We start from the raw sequence: 18374 nt of genomic DNA, 5'->3' as shown, positions 1-18374 counted from the left end.
GGGGTTGGGGGGTCTTACAAGGGTACTTGGTTGTTTCTATAAGTACTGTACAGCGCTTTCTTTACTCTTTACTTTAAAAACTATGTCTATAAAGGGTGATATTTTATGTATTTAAAGTCTGAGGTCTGGGAACGGTGAAGAGGAAGAGGGCAAACAGTTTGCATTTTAGTGCAGAATTGCAGTCTCATCAGCCAATACCATCTTAAATAGCGTGCATAGCACTTCATCTTTTATAACATGACCCAGTGTTGATTTTGGTCAAATGTTTTTTTGTTTTTGTTTTGTTTGTTTGTTTGTTTGTTTTTCGTGAAAAAAATAACAGTTTTGGACATAATATAAGGTAAAAAAAAAAAAAAAAAAAAAATCTTACAACAACTACAAATGAGCATGTAAAGCAAATATCTTTGGAGCATGCCCCCTGCCCCATGCAATGTTCTCACCATTTTCCCCCCTTACCTGTTTGCATCTCTGTTGCTATTCATAGTTTTCATTCAAATGATTGGTGTGGAGCCCTGCGGGCAAATCATCCATATCACTATAGCCTGTCAGTTTTGTATCTGTCTCAAACCACAAATATTTAAATGACCTCTCAAAAGAAGAAAAAAAAAGCACCCGACACAGTAGTTTCTTTATAATGCTTTTCTATGGAAAAAAAGCTTAAAGGTAGAGTAAGAGTAGAGTAGCAAACTAGCTTTGAAATCATCCAGCCCTCCCTTCAGAGCGTCTCCAAAGCCACGCCTCCACAAGTATAATGTCACTGGTTGCCATCTCTTAATTATAGTAGTTATGGCATGAATGCAGCATAAGCTTTTTGTTTTGGTTTGGGAGAAACTGTAAAATGGCTACTATTTGTTTGTTCTGTCTACAACTCTTCATAGCCTTATGTTTGCATTAATGACATGTGATGTCTGCCCAGCAGCGTGCGCGGAGGCAGGTAGGACATTGCATTTGGACTGTTTTTTGGTCCTGAGACTTCCACAGAAGATATATGTACATTTGTTTTTAATATTTAAACCATTATTATTGATTGCTATCCAGATGTATCAGGAGTGTCAACCAGTATAACCGAAAGTGAAAAACATTGCCTACCCTAGCTTTAACATGTTTATTAGTAATCATAGAATCATTATCCCCATCATAAACTGGAACAACATCCTATGGATAGATGAGATCAAGATAAACTTGTACCAGAGCGATGGGAAGAGAAGAGTATGGAGAAGTAAAGGAACTGCTCATGATCCAAAGCATACCACCTCATCAGTGAAGCATGTTGGTGGTAGTGTCATGGCGTGGGCATGTATGGCTGCCAATGGAACTGGTTCTCTTGTATTTATTGATGATGTGACTGCTGACAAAAGCAGCAGGATGAATTCTGAAGTGTTTTGGGCAATATTGTCTGCTCATATTCAGCCAAATGCTTCAGAACTCATTGGATGGCGCTTCACAGTGCAGATGGACAATGACCCGAAGCATACTGCGAAAGCAACCAAAGTGTCATGAGCCAGGTTTGATCACTTGTGTTTTTTGGGTGTTTTTTCCCCTCTATCGTTCTTCTTTCATTGATTTCAGCTGTTCCCCATTACCTCTGGCGTTCGCGCTCTCGCGCACGCACATGTTCTGTGTCTTCGCGCTGATTGCGCTGCCTACTTCTCCCTGTTCTTTGTTCTTGTCTGTGTCCGGGAATTGTTGTACGTGAGTGTGACATGCTCCTAGCTCTTGTGCTTGACGAGATTTATGTGTGTGTTAGCAGCTATCATTCTGAGTCCCAGCCCCAGTCCAGAGCCCAACCTAATTTCCTGCTGTCCAGTTCAGCCATACAGAACTACCTGTCTACTGGTGTGGTTGCTACTATCTGCCAGCCAGAACCATCTCCATCGGTCTACGCTTCACTACAGTGGGACAACTGTCGAGGATCTGTGACTCGTGAAGCTACTGATTATTCCTTTGTTTCTCCAGCTGCAGCGTGTTTCCTACATAGCGCCTGGCAGTCTGTTTTTGTTCATATATTGGGACTACAATAAACTTTGTGAATTACCTTCGCCTCTGGGTCATCTAGGGTCACCTGACAGAATTCCCGGACCAAGAATGGACCCGGCGAAGGAAACACAGATTCACTTTGCTGTTAGGATGCAGGGAGCGATGCTCGGTCATCATGAGCAGGAACTCTCTGCGATAAGACATGCAGTTGAGAACCTCATTGGTCAAGTGACAGACCAATTCAACAATTCTCACCAATTTCAACTTCTCTGTCATAAGCTTTCTGATTTTCCTCCTCCCAGCCAAGACCCAGAACCGAGAGTGAACAACCCACCAAGATAGGCCGGTGAGCCCTCGGAATGCAAAGCCTTCCTAACTCAATGTGAAGTTGTTTTTTCTCTCCAACCCACTACATATGCGACCGACCGTGCGAAGGTTGCATTTGTTATTTCTCTGCTGACAGGGAGAGCGTGAGACTGGGCCACGGCAGTCTAGGAGGCGGAGGCGGTATACTGTCAGTCCTTCACTGCGTTCCGGGAGGAGATGGTAAAGGTTTTCGACCGCTCCGTAAGCGGACGCGAAGCATCCCGCCAGCTCGCTGTCTTACGCCAGGGAGGACGCTCAGTTTCTGACTTCTCAATAGAGTTTCGTACTCTGTCAGCTTCATGTGAGTGGAATGAGCCCGCCTTGACGGCGCGGTTTCTGGAAGGATTGTGTCCTGAGATTAAGGATGAGATCTATGCGCGAGAAGTCCCAACTGCCCTCGATCAGCTGGTGGAACTGGCTATCCATTTGGAGAAGCGTGCTGACATCCGACGCCGTGCCCGTGGAACCCAACAAGCTCCATCTCCACCCCAACCTGGACCAGCGACTGTTTTGTTTGAAGCCGCTCAGTTTCCTGAGCCCATGCAGACTGCTGGAATTTGCATTTTGCCTGCTGAACGTCAGCATCGAATCCTCCATCACCTTTGCATGTACTGTGGGCGTTCGGGACATCTGGTGGCTGTTTGCCCGCTAAAAGGGAATGCCCGCCAGTAGACTGGGGGATACTGTCGAGCGCTGTTTCTAGTTCTTCTCCTGCCAAATCAGTCACCACTCTGCCCATTGTGCTCCGGTGGGCAGGAACGTCTACTACATGCCAAGCTCTCATTGATTCTGGGTCTGAGGGAAATTTTATGGACAAGCAGTGGGCTCGTGAAGAGAAAGTCCCTTTGTTGAAACTCGATGACCCTACTCCTGTGTTTGCGCTAGATGGCCGTGAGCTGCCAAGTATACACTTTATTACTGCACCTATGAGTCTCATCATCTCAGGCAACCACCAAGAGACTATTTCTTTTTCTATTTTTCGTTCTACTATTGCCCCTATAGTTTTGGGTCATCCTTGGCTCGTTCAACATAATCCACAAGTTAATTGGTCACAAGGAACCATTCAGTCTTGGCATTTGTCTTGTCATGTCCAATGTCTTATATCTGCTGTGTCTCCTGTCTCTTCTGTATCTGTGTTGCAGGAGGAGCCTGGTGATTTGTCCGGAGTGCCGGAGGAGTATCACGATCTGCGGGCGGTCTTCAGTCGTTCCCGGGATGCGTTTCTACCTCCACACCGTCCTTATGATTGTAGTATAGAACTACTTCCCGGTACAACTCCTCCCCACGGTCGTTTATACTCTCTTTCTGCCCCTGAGCGCGAAGCTCTCGAAAAATATTTATCTGAGAGTCTGGCAGCCGGTACTATCGTTCCTTCCACTTCTCCTGCTGGTGCTGGGTTTTTTTTTTGTTAAGAAGAAGGACGGCTCGTTGCGCCCCTGTATTGATTATAGAGGGTTGAATGACATAACGGTCAAGAATCGTTACCCCTTGCCCCTTATGTCTTCCGCCTTTGAGTTGCTTCAGGGGGCCCGCATTTTCACCAAATTGGACCTCCGTAACGCTTACCATTTGGTGCGTATTAAAGAGGGAGATGAGTGGAAGATGGAGTTTAACACGCCTCTCTGTCACTTTGAATATCGGGTTCTTCTGTTCAGCCTGGTCAACGCACTGGCTGTTTTCCAAGCCCTAGTTAATGATATTCTGAGAGACATGCTTAATATTTTTGTTTTCATATATTTAGACGATATTCTCATCTTTTCCCCATCTCTAGCGGTGCATGTCCAGCACGTTCGTCGTGTCTTGCAGCGTCTATTGGAGAACAAGCTTTTAGTTAAGGCAGAGAAATGTGTCTTTCATGCTCATTCTGTGTCTTTCCTGGGTTTGGTAATCTCTGCTGACGGCATCAGCATGGATCCTGCTAAGGTACGTGCGGTTAAGGAATGGCCCATCCCAGATTCTCGTACTGGTCTCCAGTGTTTTCTGGGATTCGCTCATTTTTATCGTCATTTTATTGCTAATTTCAGTCACATTGCCGCATCTCTAACAGCTCTCACTTTGCCTAAGAAACGATTTGAATGGACTGAGGGAGCTCAACGCGCTTTTGACAAGTTGAAGGAGCTGTTCACTTCAGCACCCATTCTTATCATGCCTGATCCTACCGAACAATTTATTGTCAAGGTCGACACCTCTGATATTGCCGTGGGCGCTGATCTTTCTCAGCATTCCTCCGCTGATAATAAGGTTCATCCGTGCGCGTTCTTCTCGCACCTCCTCTCGCCTGCCGAACGAAATTACGACATCGGTAACCGTGAGCTTCTCGCCATTCGTTTAGTTCTGGGCAAGTGCCGTCACTGGTTGGAGGGGTCCTCTGTTCCATTCATTGTGTGGACGGATCATAGAAACCTCGAATATATCCGGTCTGCTAAACGATTGAACGCTTGTCAGGCTCTTTGGGCGCTTTTTTTTGGACGTTTTGATTTCACTATTTCCTATAGACCCGGATCAAAGAATACAAAGCCTGACGCTCTTTTACGGCAGTTCGGTTCCGCTGGTGACGCCTCTTCCACTGAACCTATCTTACCAGAGGGTTGCGTTGTGGCAGGCGTTTCCTGGGGAATCGAGAGACAAGTCAAGACCGCTCTTACTGGTGTTTCAATTCCGAAACGATGCCGTCCTAATCAATTGTTTGTTCCTCCGACCATGCAGCCCGCTGTCCTCCGATGGGGTAATTCCTCTAAGCTGGTAATCCATCCAGGGGTTAGAGGAACCCTAGCGTCCATAAACCAACGATTCTGGTGGCCTTCTAGAATACGCGATGTGTGTCGTGTTGTTTCTTCGTGTCCCGTATGTGCTCAGACCAAGTCGAATAATTCTCCGCCCGCCGGTCTCCTTAGACCCCTTCCTATTCCGTCTCGTCCATGGTCACATCTGGCCATGGACTTCGTTACTGGTCTCCCTGCTTCTAACGGTAACACTGTCATCCTCACTATTGTCGATCGCTTTTCTAAAGCAGCCCATTTCGTACCGCTTTGTAAACTCCCTTTGACAAGGAAACTGCACAGATAATTTTGAGAATGTTTTTCGTTTGTATGGACTCCCTACTGACATCGTCTCAGACAGAGGTCCCCAGTTTTCTTCACAATTCTGGAAGGAATTTTGTCGGTTGATTGGGGCTACTGCCAGCTTGTCCTCAGGTTTTCACCCCCAGACGAATGGTCAAGCTGAACGTACTAACCAGATTTTAGGACGCATGTTTCGTACTTTGGCTTTCCGTAACCCAGCGTCGTGGTGCGAGCAACTCCCCTGGGCCAAGTACTCCCATAATTCTCTTCCCTCGTCGGCTACCGGGTTATCTCCTTTTCAGTCTTCTTTAGGGTATCAGCCCCCTCTGTTTCCCTCCCAGGAGACTGAAACTTCTATTCCCTCTGTCCAAGTTTTTATCCACCGTTGCCAACGTATGTGGAGAGCTGTTAGATCCGCCTTATGTCGAAATAGAGAGCGTACCCGTCACGCCGCCAATCGTCGTCGCGTTAGAGGGCCCAGATATATTTGTGGACAAAAGGTTTGGTTATCCACCAAGGATTTACCTCTTCAGACCGAATCACGTAAACTGGCCCCACGTTTCATTGGTCCTTTCCCCATAATCAAAGTCCTTAGTCCTGTGGCCGTTAAGCTCAAATTGCCTCCTAATTTGAGGCGCGTCCACCCGGTCTTCCATGTCTCATGTATTAAGCCGGTCGTTCGCGCTCCTGCCCACCAGCCCTGCCCACTGTCCCGCTCTTGCTGAAGGTTCTCCTATTTACAGAGTCAGGAGACTGCTGGACATGCGCCGTCAAGGTCGGGGCTACCAGTATCTCGTCGATTGGGAGAGTTATGGTCCTGAGGAGAGGAGTTGGATTCCAGCCCGGGGCGTCCTGGACCGCTCGCTCATCGATGATTTCCTTCGCTCTCGCCAGTCCTCTTCCTTGGGAGCACCAGGGGGTGCTCCTCAGGGGAGTTGAACTGTCATAAGCCAGGTTTGATCACTCGTGTTTTTTGGGTGTTTTTATCCCCTCTATCGTTCTTCTTTCATTGATTTCAGCTGTTCCCCATTACCTCTGGCATTCGCACTCTCGCGCATGCACCTGTTCTGTGTCTTCGCACTGATTGCGCTGCATACTTCTCCCTGTTCTTTGTTCTTGTCTGTGTCCGGGAATTGTTGTGTGACATGCTCCTAGCTCTTGTGCTTGATGAGATTTATGTGTGTGTTAGTAGCTATTATTAGTCCCAGCCCCAGTCCAGAGCCCGACCTAATTTCCTGCTGTCCAGTTCAGCCATATAGAACTACCTGTCTACTGGCGTGGTTGCTACTATCTGCCAGCCAGAACCATCTCCGTCACTCTACGCTTCACTACAGTGGGACAACTGTCGAGGATCTGTGACTCTGGAAGCTACTGATAATTCCTTTGTTTCTCCAGCTGCAGCGTGTTTGCTACATAGCGCCTGCCAGTCTGTTTTTGTTCGTATATTGGGACTACAATAAACTTTGTGAATTACCTTCGCCTCTGGGTCATCTAGGGTCACCTGACACAAAGAGTTTTTTTAAGGGAAAGTAGTGGAATGTTATGCAATGGCCAAGTCAATCACCTGACCTGCATCCGATTGAGCATGCATTTCACTTGCTGAAGACAAAACTGAAGGGAAAATGCCCCAAGAACAAGCAGGAACTGAAGACAGTTGCAGTAGAGGCCTGGCAGAGCATCACCAGGGATGAAACCCAGCATCTGTTGATGTCTATGCGTTCCAGACTTCAGGCTGTAATTGACTGCAAAGGATTTGCAACCAAGTATTAAAAAGTGAAAGTTTGATTTATGATTGTTAATTTGTCCCATTATTTTTGGTCCCTTAAAAAGTGGGAGGCACATATACAAACTGTTGTAATTCCTACACCGTTCACCTGATTTGGATGTAAATACCCTCAAATTAAAGCTAAAAGTCTGCAGTTAAAGCACATAATTTCATTTCAAATCCATTGTGGTGGTGTATAGAGCCAAAAAGATTAGAATTGTGTCGATGTCCCAATATTTATGGACCTGACTGTAAATGCAGTATTCCATAAAAATGCAAGAAAAAAATATTCATGAAGTCCAAACACAAATGGACAGTTACTTATGAAAGTGGATTGAACTCAATTAAATTAAATTGTGAGAAAATGTTTACCAATTGTGTTGCTCCAGCTCTTTTTATTTTTTCCTTTTTTTTTTTTCTTGAGTCTGACTTCTTGTGTTGTGGATGTGCTGGAGACCAGAGTTCACATCCCAGTCACAAGTGCATTTGTCCATTAAAGCTAAAAGCTTTATTAGAGACAACCATAAAATGTGTTTTTTCTTTCTTTTCCCTAGGGAAATGTGATGTGAAATATAACCGACTGGAGAGTGAATCAGAAACAAAGGCTTTTAACAAGATGGTCTGTGGACTGAAGATCTTTTATTTTTCTGCCATTTTATTTGTGTTTTTCTTAATCATCTTCATTTATGTGCAAGATGACTCTAAAATATCTAATGCCAAACTTAAAGCACCTAATGCCAAACCTATCATGCAAAAAAAAAATGAGCTTGAAGACTCTGACCTGCCAAATCCTCCTCCAAGCACACATTTACCATCCGTCCAAACACCACACGTCGATCACACATCCACTAGTCCTCCGGCTCCAAAAGCGTGTGGTGTTCAAGTGAAGGACGGTCCTGTGATTAAAGTCGGGAACCTTCACACATATGTGACTGGCTCTTATATGGATTATCGCTTTGGAGAGAAACAGATAAAGACAATTGCCATCGTTCTCCGTGAAGAGCAGGTGAAATACAGCTGTGTGATGTGCTGTGATGGGAGGAACGTGACCTCACCAGCGGAATACACAATTCATTCTGACCACTTTGGTTTTGAGTACGGCACCGCTACCATCACGTGTCACATCAATAGCCCGTGTTCGATACCAACGCATGTTGCAATAACAGCCAGAGAGATCTCGGAGAGAATAACATCCTTCCTACCCGTTAGAAACAGAGATGTTCCAGCAGTCTTCCCATATGAATTTACAATCTGCATCTCTGTCATGTATGACTACAAGAATGTGTTGAATTTAGTCGAGTCAATGGAGATGTTCAGACTGCTTGGTGCTCAAAGGGTGGCGATATATAAAACCAACTGTGATTCAAACACACAGAAGGTTCTGGACTACTATGTGAAAAGAGGTTTTGTAGAGATCATCCCATGGACCATTAAAAATCACATCAAAGTGTCAAGTGGCTGGAGGAAAGATTTATCTTCAGGTGAACTGCATTACTATGGGCAAATTCCTGCACTTAATGACTGTATTTATCGTTACATGTACCAAAGTCACTATGTGGCTCTACAAGACCTAGATGAGCTCATTCTGCCTCTCAAGGTGAAAACCTGGCCGGAGCTGTTGCCTGAGCTTGAGAAGATGTACGGCACTACTGTGGGCTTTGAGTTTGAGAATAATGCTTTCCCTTTCACTGCAAAAGCTCATACGGATTACGAGCAAGACAAATGGAAAAATGTAACGGGATGGAATATTTTAAATTATATAGAGCGAATACCCAATGACCCCACAGCTTTCAACAATTACAAGATTATAGTAAGTCCTCGGCTAACTCTGAAGGCTACTGTACATGGCCTACTGGAAACTGTGAATCCTGGATCCACCACAATAAGGGTGAGCAACTCCATCGCTCGCATGTACCACTCGAAATACATTGATATCACCCCAAACGCAAACCTTATAAGAGATGATCATCTGTGGGACTATGCCACAGATCTTATACCTGCTGTTTCTAAAGTTCTACAGGACTGTGGATTCACTGAGGCCTAAATGATTGTCGTGATGTACTGTCTGTCACTGGTTTCAAGTCAGTAAATAATGAATAATAGCTCAGGGCTTTAAGGAATTCTGTTGGGAAAAGTATTGACTTTTTTGTATCAGTCAGTGAAAGCCAAACAAATAACAAATAACAAGTCAAGAACATTGTTGGAGATAATGTGAAACAATAATAATGACTGATCATTAGCGTACTTTCTGGGGTTTGCCTTCTTATAAAATAATTGTGTGAAGAAATAGTCAATTATTGAAGATACAGGTTATATTTTATACCTTGGATATTTACCCAATTGAATAACTTTTAAATAGGCTACTGAGGATTGTATATTCTTAGAGTAAAAGTCCAACTTTACATCTCACATTGTGATATCTCACAAAGTCAATCTATATCTCATAATGACAACTTTGTTCTCTAAAATTGTGACTACTTTTGTGAAAAAGTGTACTTAATTGCATTTGTGAAAAAGAAGTGTACTTAAAGGTGCAATATGTACGATTTTTGCAGTAAAATATCCAAAAAACCACTAGGCCAGTGGTTTATCCCGATTGTTTCCACTGGCCATTGAGCTGAAGACCACAAGCCTTTGATTTGAATAGGCCTCTAGTGACCTCTAGCGGAGAGAAATCCTACATATTGTACCTGTAATATGGATCCGAGGTACACCTAATTTGTAGTGCACTTTGAATCTTAAAAGTATATTTGGAAAAAAAAAACTGCTTGCAGATAATATATTAGGCCTATAGTAATTGTTACGACCGATGGCTCAAGGGAAGCAACAAAAACAAGGAACACACGCAAACCAAGTATTAAGCTCAAGAAAATGTTTATTTACTACTAAATAAAGATAACATTAAATAATAGAATGAAATCAATCAAAGGAAATCACAATGTTTCTGTATCCATCAGTGTAATGTAATGCTGAGGCATAAATGCAGAAAACAAATCAAACAAAACAAAGTCCAAAACCAAACAAAAGCCAAAAGCCAAAGTTCCAAAGTTCCCAAAGTTCCTCCTGGCTCAACTGGAGATCGCTTTTTAAAGGAGTGCCTGAAGCACTGTTGACAGGTGTATCCAACAGACTGCTAATTTGTGGAAACAGGCACCAAGCAGCAATACCCAAGACCGACAGCAGATGTCGTCACAGTAATGAAGTATGCAAAAATGTAGCCTACACTTCTTTTCCACAAGGGTCTATCTCACAATTGCTGCTTTATTTTTCATAATTGAAACTTTATATCTTACAATGAGACTTTATTTGGTAACACTTTATAAAAACTTTAATTAATAAGTCATAAACAAAGGTTATATATTGCTTAACCCATCATTATTCTCTTTGTATTCCTTATACGACCTTCTAAGTCATAGGGCTGGAGCCTATCCCAGTTTCCTAGGCAGCACTCTGGACAGATGGCCAGTCCATACAATCACACACAGGCAATGACTGTCTAATAAGAGAAAACAAAACAATTTTTCAAGAAAATACTTGTTTATTTATCAAAACAATGCAATATATACAGTTCAAACCATGTTTCCTTTGTTATGTATGTAATACTGCTATTCCCCCATTGTGCCTGCAGTTTTAAAATAAATTCAGAAGTAGTATTTGTTATTGTTATTGTTATTTGAATGTATGTTACCTCAAGTGTTTTCTACATGTCATTATATTGAGAAACATAACATAATTGCAACAAGAGCCGTACAGCTGTTAATGTCAGTTGTGACAAGCAAGTTCTTATGTGTTCATTGCAAACATTTGCTATGCAAACTACAGCAGCTGTTTAAGCTTACAAGAACAGTCAAGAGTTCATAACCTAAGCATTTGTGTAATGCATTTTGACAAATGTTAGGTAATTTCTTTAGTGTGTCATAGCTCTTAAATCTAGTGTTACTCAACACATGGGGGTGAAATTTACCTAAACTAATTGAGTGCAAATAGTTACCACAGTTTTATTTAGTTACATTTTAGTTACATAGTTACAAATTATTTTTACAGTGCACCTGTAGTGTACTTAAAGGATTAGTTCACTTTCAAATAAAAATGACCCCAAGCTTTACTCACCTTCAAGCCGCCCTAGGTGTATATGACTTTCTTCTTTCTGATGAACAATTAATAAATATCCTAATGCATCCGAGCTTTATAATGGCAGTGAACAGGGTTCACGAGTTTGAGCTGAAGAAAGTGCATCCGTCCACATCCATCCTTCATAAACGTACTCCACACGGCTCCGGGGGGTTAATAAAGGCCTTCTGAAGCGAAGAGATGCGTTTGTGTAAAAGATATATCCATATTTAACAAGTCATGAAGTAAAATATCTAGCTTCCGCTAGACCTCCTTCTGTATTCAGCGTATGAAGAAAGTGTAAAACTCTTGAAGTTCAAAAAGTTTACACTACGTCCTGCACCTTCCCTATTCAACTTACGGAAAAAGCTTAACTGACGCGACACCAGTTTACATTTTCTCTGTAACTTCAATACGGAAGGCAGCGGTCTAAAGTGCATGACTCAAGTGCGCTTAGGACGTGTCCGAATCCACTTTTGGTAGTTTAAGGATGGGAAAAATGGTCGGCGTGCCCAGCTCATGGTCTAAAAGGGTTGTCCCTATTCTCTTAATGAGTCATGGGTGTGTTTTGGGTGTAACGTGCAATAAACCAATCAGAGTCTCATCTCCCATTCCCTTTAAAATCCAGCTCACACCATGGCGGATTCGCTGTTTACATGGCGAAATTTGCAAGCGGAAAAATTGAATGCTTCTCTAGTGAGGAAACGGATATGCTCTTGCACGAGGTTAAAGCACGCATGCAGAACATCTACGGGAAAAGCCGGATTCCATCAAAGCATTTTTATCTTTATGCACACAAATCCTTTTATTTTTAATATTTGGCATGTTTGTGTGCTGCTGCGTGTCCCTGTGTGTTTGTACCTCATTTTCAGACCAGCATGCCCATGGGCACACATGCATTTGCTATTTAAATAACGTGACGCAGGATGTGAAAATGATAACTGTGTCAGGCTGAAACTAGCAAAAAACACTTGCCACATTGTGCCAGGTGTATGATAGGGCCCTAAGGCACTCGGGAATACAGTCAGGAGCAAAATGACACACTAAAAATTGAAGCAAAGGGGAATATAAATGCACAATATAATGAGAGGTAAAACAAGGCAGAAGTGGGACTGATCAATCAGCTAATAAGAAATCATAGCATCCAAGAACACAGGGGCTAAACACGGGTAAATAGACTAAATTCAAAGAAGCAAAACACAGACACAGTGAGGATACGAATCAGCAGACATTGATTTCATTCCACAGTAGACTAGTTCAGGCATGTTCACCTTCATTACTTTAGCACTTACAGGCACTTTCAAGAATGCAGACTTAAAATGTTTAAAGGGATGAAGGCAAATAAGTTGTAATAATTATGACTAGTTATTATATGTTATCACTAACTAAACATAATTCTTTAAGTGGAAGCCAGAATGGTGAATCAGAAGCCTCATTTGAAAATACACAGAGAAAGCTTGCTATACAAATGTAAAGAAAAAAGGAAGGAAGGGGTGTGGAGTGTTTCTTTTTTTGTTTGTTTTTTTTGCAAGTGTATGCGGCGGAGCGGCAGGAAGAGAAGAGGTCATTCTGTGTGAATGGAAGCCATTTGAGGAAGTGCCTCGCTGTAAACTCTAATAATATACAGAAACTAAAAAAACTACATTCGGTTACAAAATAATCTGGAGGCCATGAAGTCCACTATAAGAGAAAAATCCTGGAATGTTATCATCAAAAACCTTCAATTCTTTTCGACTGAAGAGAGAAGGACATGAACATCTTGGATGTCATGGGGGTGAGCAGGGTTGGGCAAAAATACATCAAAATGTATTTTAAAATAAAATACCAAATACTTTAATTTTAAGTGTATCAAAATAAACTACAAAATACAACTGCCACACCATGTATCAAAGTAAACTACTGTATTTTTGTATTTTAAAAATACTAAAAAATACTTTAACAAGGGAGCATGAAATTTCATCGCAAACCTTCCATCAATTAGGCTATTTGAACTAACCCTTCACCATTACACTGGTCAGTTGATTAAGTAAACAATGTTTGATAGCAACAGCTTTTCTCTGCCTGAATCATGCAATAAATCTAACATATGCAACCAGTTAAAGGCACAAATATGTACAGTAGGATTTTTGGATTAAAATATGCCAAAACCACTAGAACAATGCTATATGTTTTGTTGACTTGTGTACTTACAATATCCCAAATGTTGCCAAGAATGTTTAAATCCAAAGAAATATGCAATTTTAACCAGGACACGGGCTGTGTCCGTGCGTCGCCTATCAATGACATCATAACAGCGTTACCCTCGATTTCTGGTTTTATTTAGTAGAAACCATGGAAACATCAAAGAAAACTAATCATCAGTGGCGTAACTTTGTTTTAAAAAGTGGGTGGGACATGAGTGTGTGTGTGTGTGTGTGTGATTGCTGCCTTTTAGTTCAAGCGTACATGAACCAATCATCTCTTCCTACTACAAACATGAATTAACATCAGTACACACCATTTTTTAAGTTCACCGACCCCTCCCTTATAGAGGGTATGCATCGACGTCACTTTCCCGCCGAAAACGCGCTCCCTCAGCTGGACTGAGTGGCAAAAGAACCTGCTGCATGACTGGATTTAATAGGGGAAATTGCGAAAACGAGCGAAAAACAAACTAATTACTCTAAATGCTGGAATTGAATGTTTTCCTTACAACTTGTCAAATAAACCTAATCCATGGATATTGACATGCACCCAGGAGTCGTGTTTCCTGACATTTATATGTGCCTGATTTGACGCCGGGGAAATACATAAAGCAAATCTGCCTGTAAATATTTTATATAACCACAATATAGGTAGGTTTAAATCTGCGTAATCACTTATATCAATGTTATATCGTCATATTGTCCAGCCCTATATAGTTTTTGTTAGTGTTTATTTAAAAACACCAAATTATGCAGAATATAAGATAGTAAATATTTAATTGATGAGTTGTCAACACAATATATAACAATACAATACGGTATGATTTTACCTCAAAATCCAACAATTTGACAAAATGATAACTGCAAATCCATGTTTCTCTGCCTGGAGTCCAGTTGTTTCTGTGAATTGCAGCGATCCGTTTGCTTTTTTTTCTGTAGCTTTCGGCAGTCTTTAAATATATACCTCAGGGTTTTGTGTCAAAGCTATTTGTTCAGTCAATCACAAAGCTCTTTCCCATTTTGGATGTGTTTTGTGTGTTTTTCACGGCATTCACGCTAAAAACCAATGCTGCCGCTCAGACCGCAGCCATAACGGTCGACGATGACGTCACGTGCATACCCTCTATTAAAGGTGCCCAAGAATGCTTTTTCACAAGATGTAATATAAGTCTAAGGTGTCTCCTGAATGTGTCTGTGAAGTTTCAGCTCAAAATACCCCATAGATTTTTTTTTATTAATTTTTTTAACTGCCTATTTTGGGGCATCATTAACTACTGATTTTGGAAGCGCCGCCCCTTTAAATGGCGCGCTCCCTGCCCCACGAGCTCTCGACTATATTGCAGTGCATTTACAAAGTTCACACAGCTAATATAACCCTCAAATGGATCTTTACAAGATGTTCGTCATGCATGCTGTATGCATGCTTCGAATTATGTGAGTAAAGTATTTATTTTGATGTTTACGTTTGATTCTGTATGAGTTTGACGCTATGCTCCGTGGCTAACGGCTAATTCTACACTGTTGGAGAGATTTATAAAGAATGAAGTTGTTTATGCATTATACAGACTGCACATGTTTCAAAATGAAAATAGCGACGGCTCTTGTCTCCGTGAATACAGTAAGAAATTATGGTAACTTTAACCACATTTAACAGTACATTAGCAACATGTTAACGAAACATTTATAAAGACAATTTACAAATATCACTAAAAATATCATGTTATCATGGATCATGTCAGTTATTATTGCTCCATCTGCCATTTTTCGTTTTTGTTCTTGCTGGCTTACCTTGTCTGTGCACAGATCCAGACGTTAATACTGCCTTTCCTTGTCTAATGCCTTGAACATGGGCTGGCATATATGCAAATATTGGGGTCATACATATTAATGATCCCGACTGTTACGTAACAGTCGGTGTTATGTTGAGATCCTCGTGTTTTCCGGAAGTCTTTTAAACAAATGAGATTTATATAAGAAGGAGGAAGCAATGGGGTTTGAAACTCAATGTATGTCTTTTCCATCTACTGAACTCTTGTTATTTAACTATGCTACTATTGAACTTTTAATTCAATTTTTGATTCTAGGGCACCTTTAAAACCTGCGTTCAGTGATAAAGCGCTCTTACGTGTGGACTGTGTATGAGCGCCAAGAGAGCACAGTTGCATGCCTCTGATAACAGCGGCAACATCAACGAACGCTCAGCATGGTTTCAAAAACAACACCTTCCAGCGCTAGTTCACCTCTTATTTAAAAAAACGAATGAAATGAATGCTTTGCTAGTCAACTGGAGATGTTTCATGTGTATTAGGTACATCCATGCCGCAAGATGTTTCAAAAAGTGGTAGGGACAATATCGACCCTGGTGAAAAGTGGTGGGGACGTGTCCCACCTGTCCCACCCGCAAATTACGCCTATGCTAATCATGTAATATAGCTTCTTGTTTAAATCTCATTTTCTTGACCATGACTAATATCGATCTAGCTTACTGCAGTGTGCAACAAGTGTCTCATAGCAGTCGCAGAGCGAACGCAGAGTAGCATAACAACTTTCAACACAAATGTATCTAATATGATAAACAGCGCTGCACAGCAACTGTGGCATAATAAAAGTTCCACTGCTCTGGGGACATGTGTCACGTTTGTCTCTCATTAGCAATCGCTCCAGCGGCTCGTTTCAGCTACAACATCACTTGGCCCTGCTCTGCTTCATACTACAGTAACGTTAATACTCTCATCCATAAACATGATTTCTGATTGAGTTCCGTCCCGATTCTTTTCCACTGGCTGTAGATGTGAAGACAACACCTCCCATGATTCCAAAAAAACAAGGATAAGCGACCGAATAAGTGACCTCTAGCAGTGAAAATTTACATATTGTGGCCTTAACAGATGAAATATTCACATATCCCTGTGATCTCCCAGATGAAGGTTAGTTTTAAAGTAACCAACAGTTTAATGTTTAACAGTTTGCAAATGACTCATAATTGTATCCTAATTTAGTTATTTGGTGTTTGGTAACGAAGGGGCTACTTTGCATCTGCAACACTGACTCAATGACAAACAAGTCATTCATAAGAAGACAACTGATTGCTCCTGTATTAATAGCAACTAGTTTCTAATTAATTAATCATTTGATTGTTAATCATAAATATAGGGGGCTGCTGCTTGGTATAATAGTTTTCAAGAACATTATGTAAATTGGTAAACTATTTAGTCTAAACCTGTCCTGGAGGACCCCCAGCCCTGCACATTTTCCATGTCTCCCTATTTCTGACACATCCATTCCAGGTCTTGCTGTCTCTACTAATGAGCACATGAGTTGAATCAGGTGTGATATATGAGGGAAACATACAAAATGTGCAGGGCTGGGGGTCCTCCAGGACAGGTTTGGGAACCACTGCTCTAGGCTATTAAAGCAAACACCAATACTTAACATCTGTTCTGAACTCAACATGTCTGGGCAAACCACTGAGTTGGCACCAATCAGAGGCTGCATTTTTATGATGTCATCATGTAGACATCTTACAGTATTTTACAGTATTTTAAAACTAGAAAAATACAAAACACTAAAGTATTTTGATACAAAATTCAAAGCCATTTTCATCAACCCTATCAAATACAAATTACAAAATACTATTTTGTATTTGAAATACATGTATCACAAATACTGCCCATCCCTGGGGATGAGTAAATTATCAGGAAAATTTTATTTGAAAGTGAACTAATCCTTTAACCATTGATGCATTTTGGCTGTAGATAAAATCTTTTAAAGATGCTGGAGGAAAGTTGGTGCACTTGGTGCAATTAAAATCCTCACTCTTCTCATATCCAACGCTCCCGTTAAAAGTGCATCTTTGCAAAGTTGTTGGGGAAGTTGCAACAGTTGTTGGGGAAGTTTGACTCAACCATGAAATAGACAGCTCATCCAGAAAAGTTGCATTCAGATGTTAAGCTGTGTTCTTCAGCGAGGAGCATAGGTGTGTACTGGTTATTTTGTCATTAGGTTGTGTTGTGTATTTGATGCAAAAACTTGAGAAAATGAGATCCAGGCAGTCCAGCAATGATTATGTCAGAGATTAAATTTGAATAAGGAATAACAAGTTTATTAATTAAAAATTACAGAGACAAACAAATTCATTAAGTAATTAATAGTTAATAACAAAATCTAGAATACTGTAAAATCCAGAGTATTGCATCTAATAGATGAAGATGAACAATATACAGAAAGAAGGAACAAAATTAAGACATTTTCAGAATGAAATGAGAGATAGAAGTGAAGAAGCAGAAGAGCAAAGAAAAGCACAGGAAAAAAATAAACTATCAAAGACTCAGTACATTTTATACCATAAGCATAGGAAAACTTACACCCCACTCAAACTTAAGTTTAGGTCTAATAAGAAAAGGTCAAATGGATTTATCAATTATGTCATAGACTGGTCAAATGTCAAAAATAGATGAAAACAGATATAGGGGTTGTTTTGACAGCCTTAAAGGGAATTTTTCAGATCTTACATTATCATCACATGTCAGCAGAAATAGAAATGGACATACAGTACAGTCCAAAAGTTTGGAACCACTAAGATTTTTAATGTTTTTAAAAGAAGTTTCGTCTGCTCACCAAGGCTACATTTATTTAATTAAAAATACAGTAAAAAACAGTAATATTGTGAAATATTATTACAATTTAAAATAACTGTGTACTATTTAAATATATTTGACAAAGTAATTTATTCCTGTGATGCAAAGCTGAATTTTCAGCATCATTACTCCAGTCTTCAGTGTCACATGATCCTTCAGAAATCATTCTAATATGCTGATTTGCTGCTCAATAAACATTTATGATTATTTTCAATGTTGAAAACAGTTGTGTACTTTTTTTTTCAGGATTCCTTGATGATTAGAAAGTTCAAAA

The 18374-nt window shown here is 41.0% G+C and overlaps 1 protein-coding gene and 1 long non-coding RNA gene across 2 annotated transcripts; one reads left to right on the top strand and one right to left on the bottom strand.

The window, feature by feature from the left end:
• Positions 1-437: 437 nt before the first annotated feature.
• On the top strand, positions 438-9888 carry LOC125254643. Its single transcript, XM_048169347.1, has 2 exons — positions 438-934; positions 7725-9888. The coding sequence occupies exons 1-2, from the start codon at positions 883-885 to the stop codon at positions 9212-9214; spliced, it is 1542 nt and encodes a 513-aa protein (XP_048025304.1). The 5' UTR covers positions 438-882; the 3' UTR covers positions 9215-9888.
• A 139-nt stretch (positions 9889-10027) lies between these two features.
• On the bottom strand, positions 10028-11322 carry LOC125254644. The gene is made up of 2 exons (XR_007181711.1): positions 11281-11322; positions 10028-10666 (listed from the first exon to the last, which is right to left on the bottom strand). It is a non-coding gene; the product is annotated as an uncharacterized LOC125254644 (long non-coding RNA).
• Positions 11323-18374: the final 7052 nt, after the last annotated feature.

This window comes from Megalobrama amblycephala, linkage group LG19 (assembly GCF_018812025.1).
Source record: "Megalobrama amblycephala isolate DHTTF-2021 linkage group LG19, ASM1881202v1, whole genome shotgun sequence".
In the NCBI taxonomy this organism is placed as follows: domain Eukaryota; kingdom Metazoa; phylum Chordata; class Actinopteri; order Cypriniformes; family Xenocyprididae; genus Megalobrama; species Megalobrama amblycephala.
The sequence above is the reverse complement of the archived record's forward strand: the minus strand, read 5'-3'. Positions and strand labels throughout refer to the sequence as shown.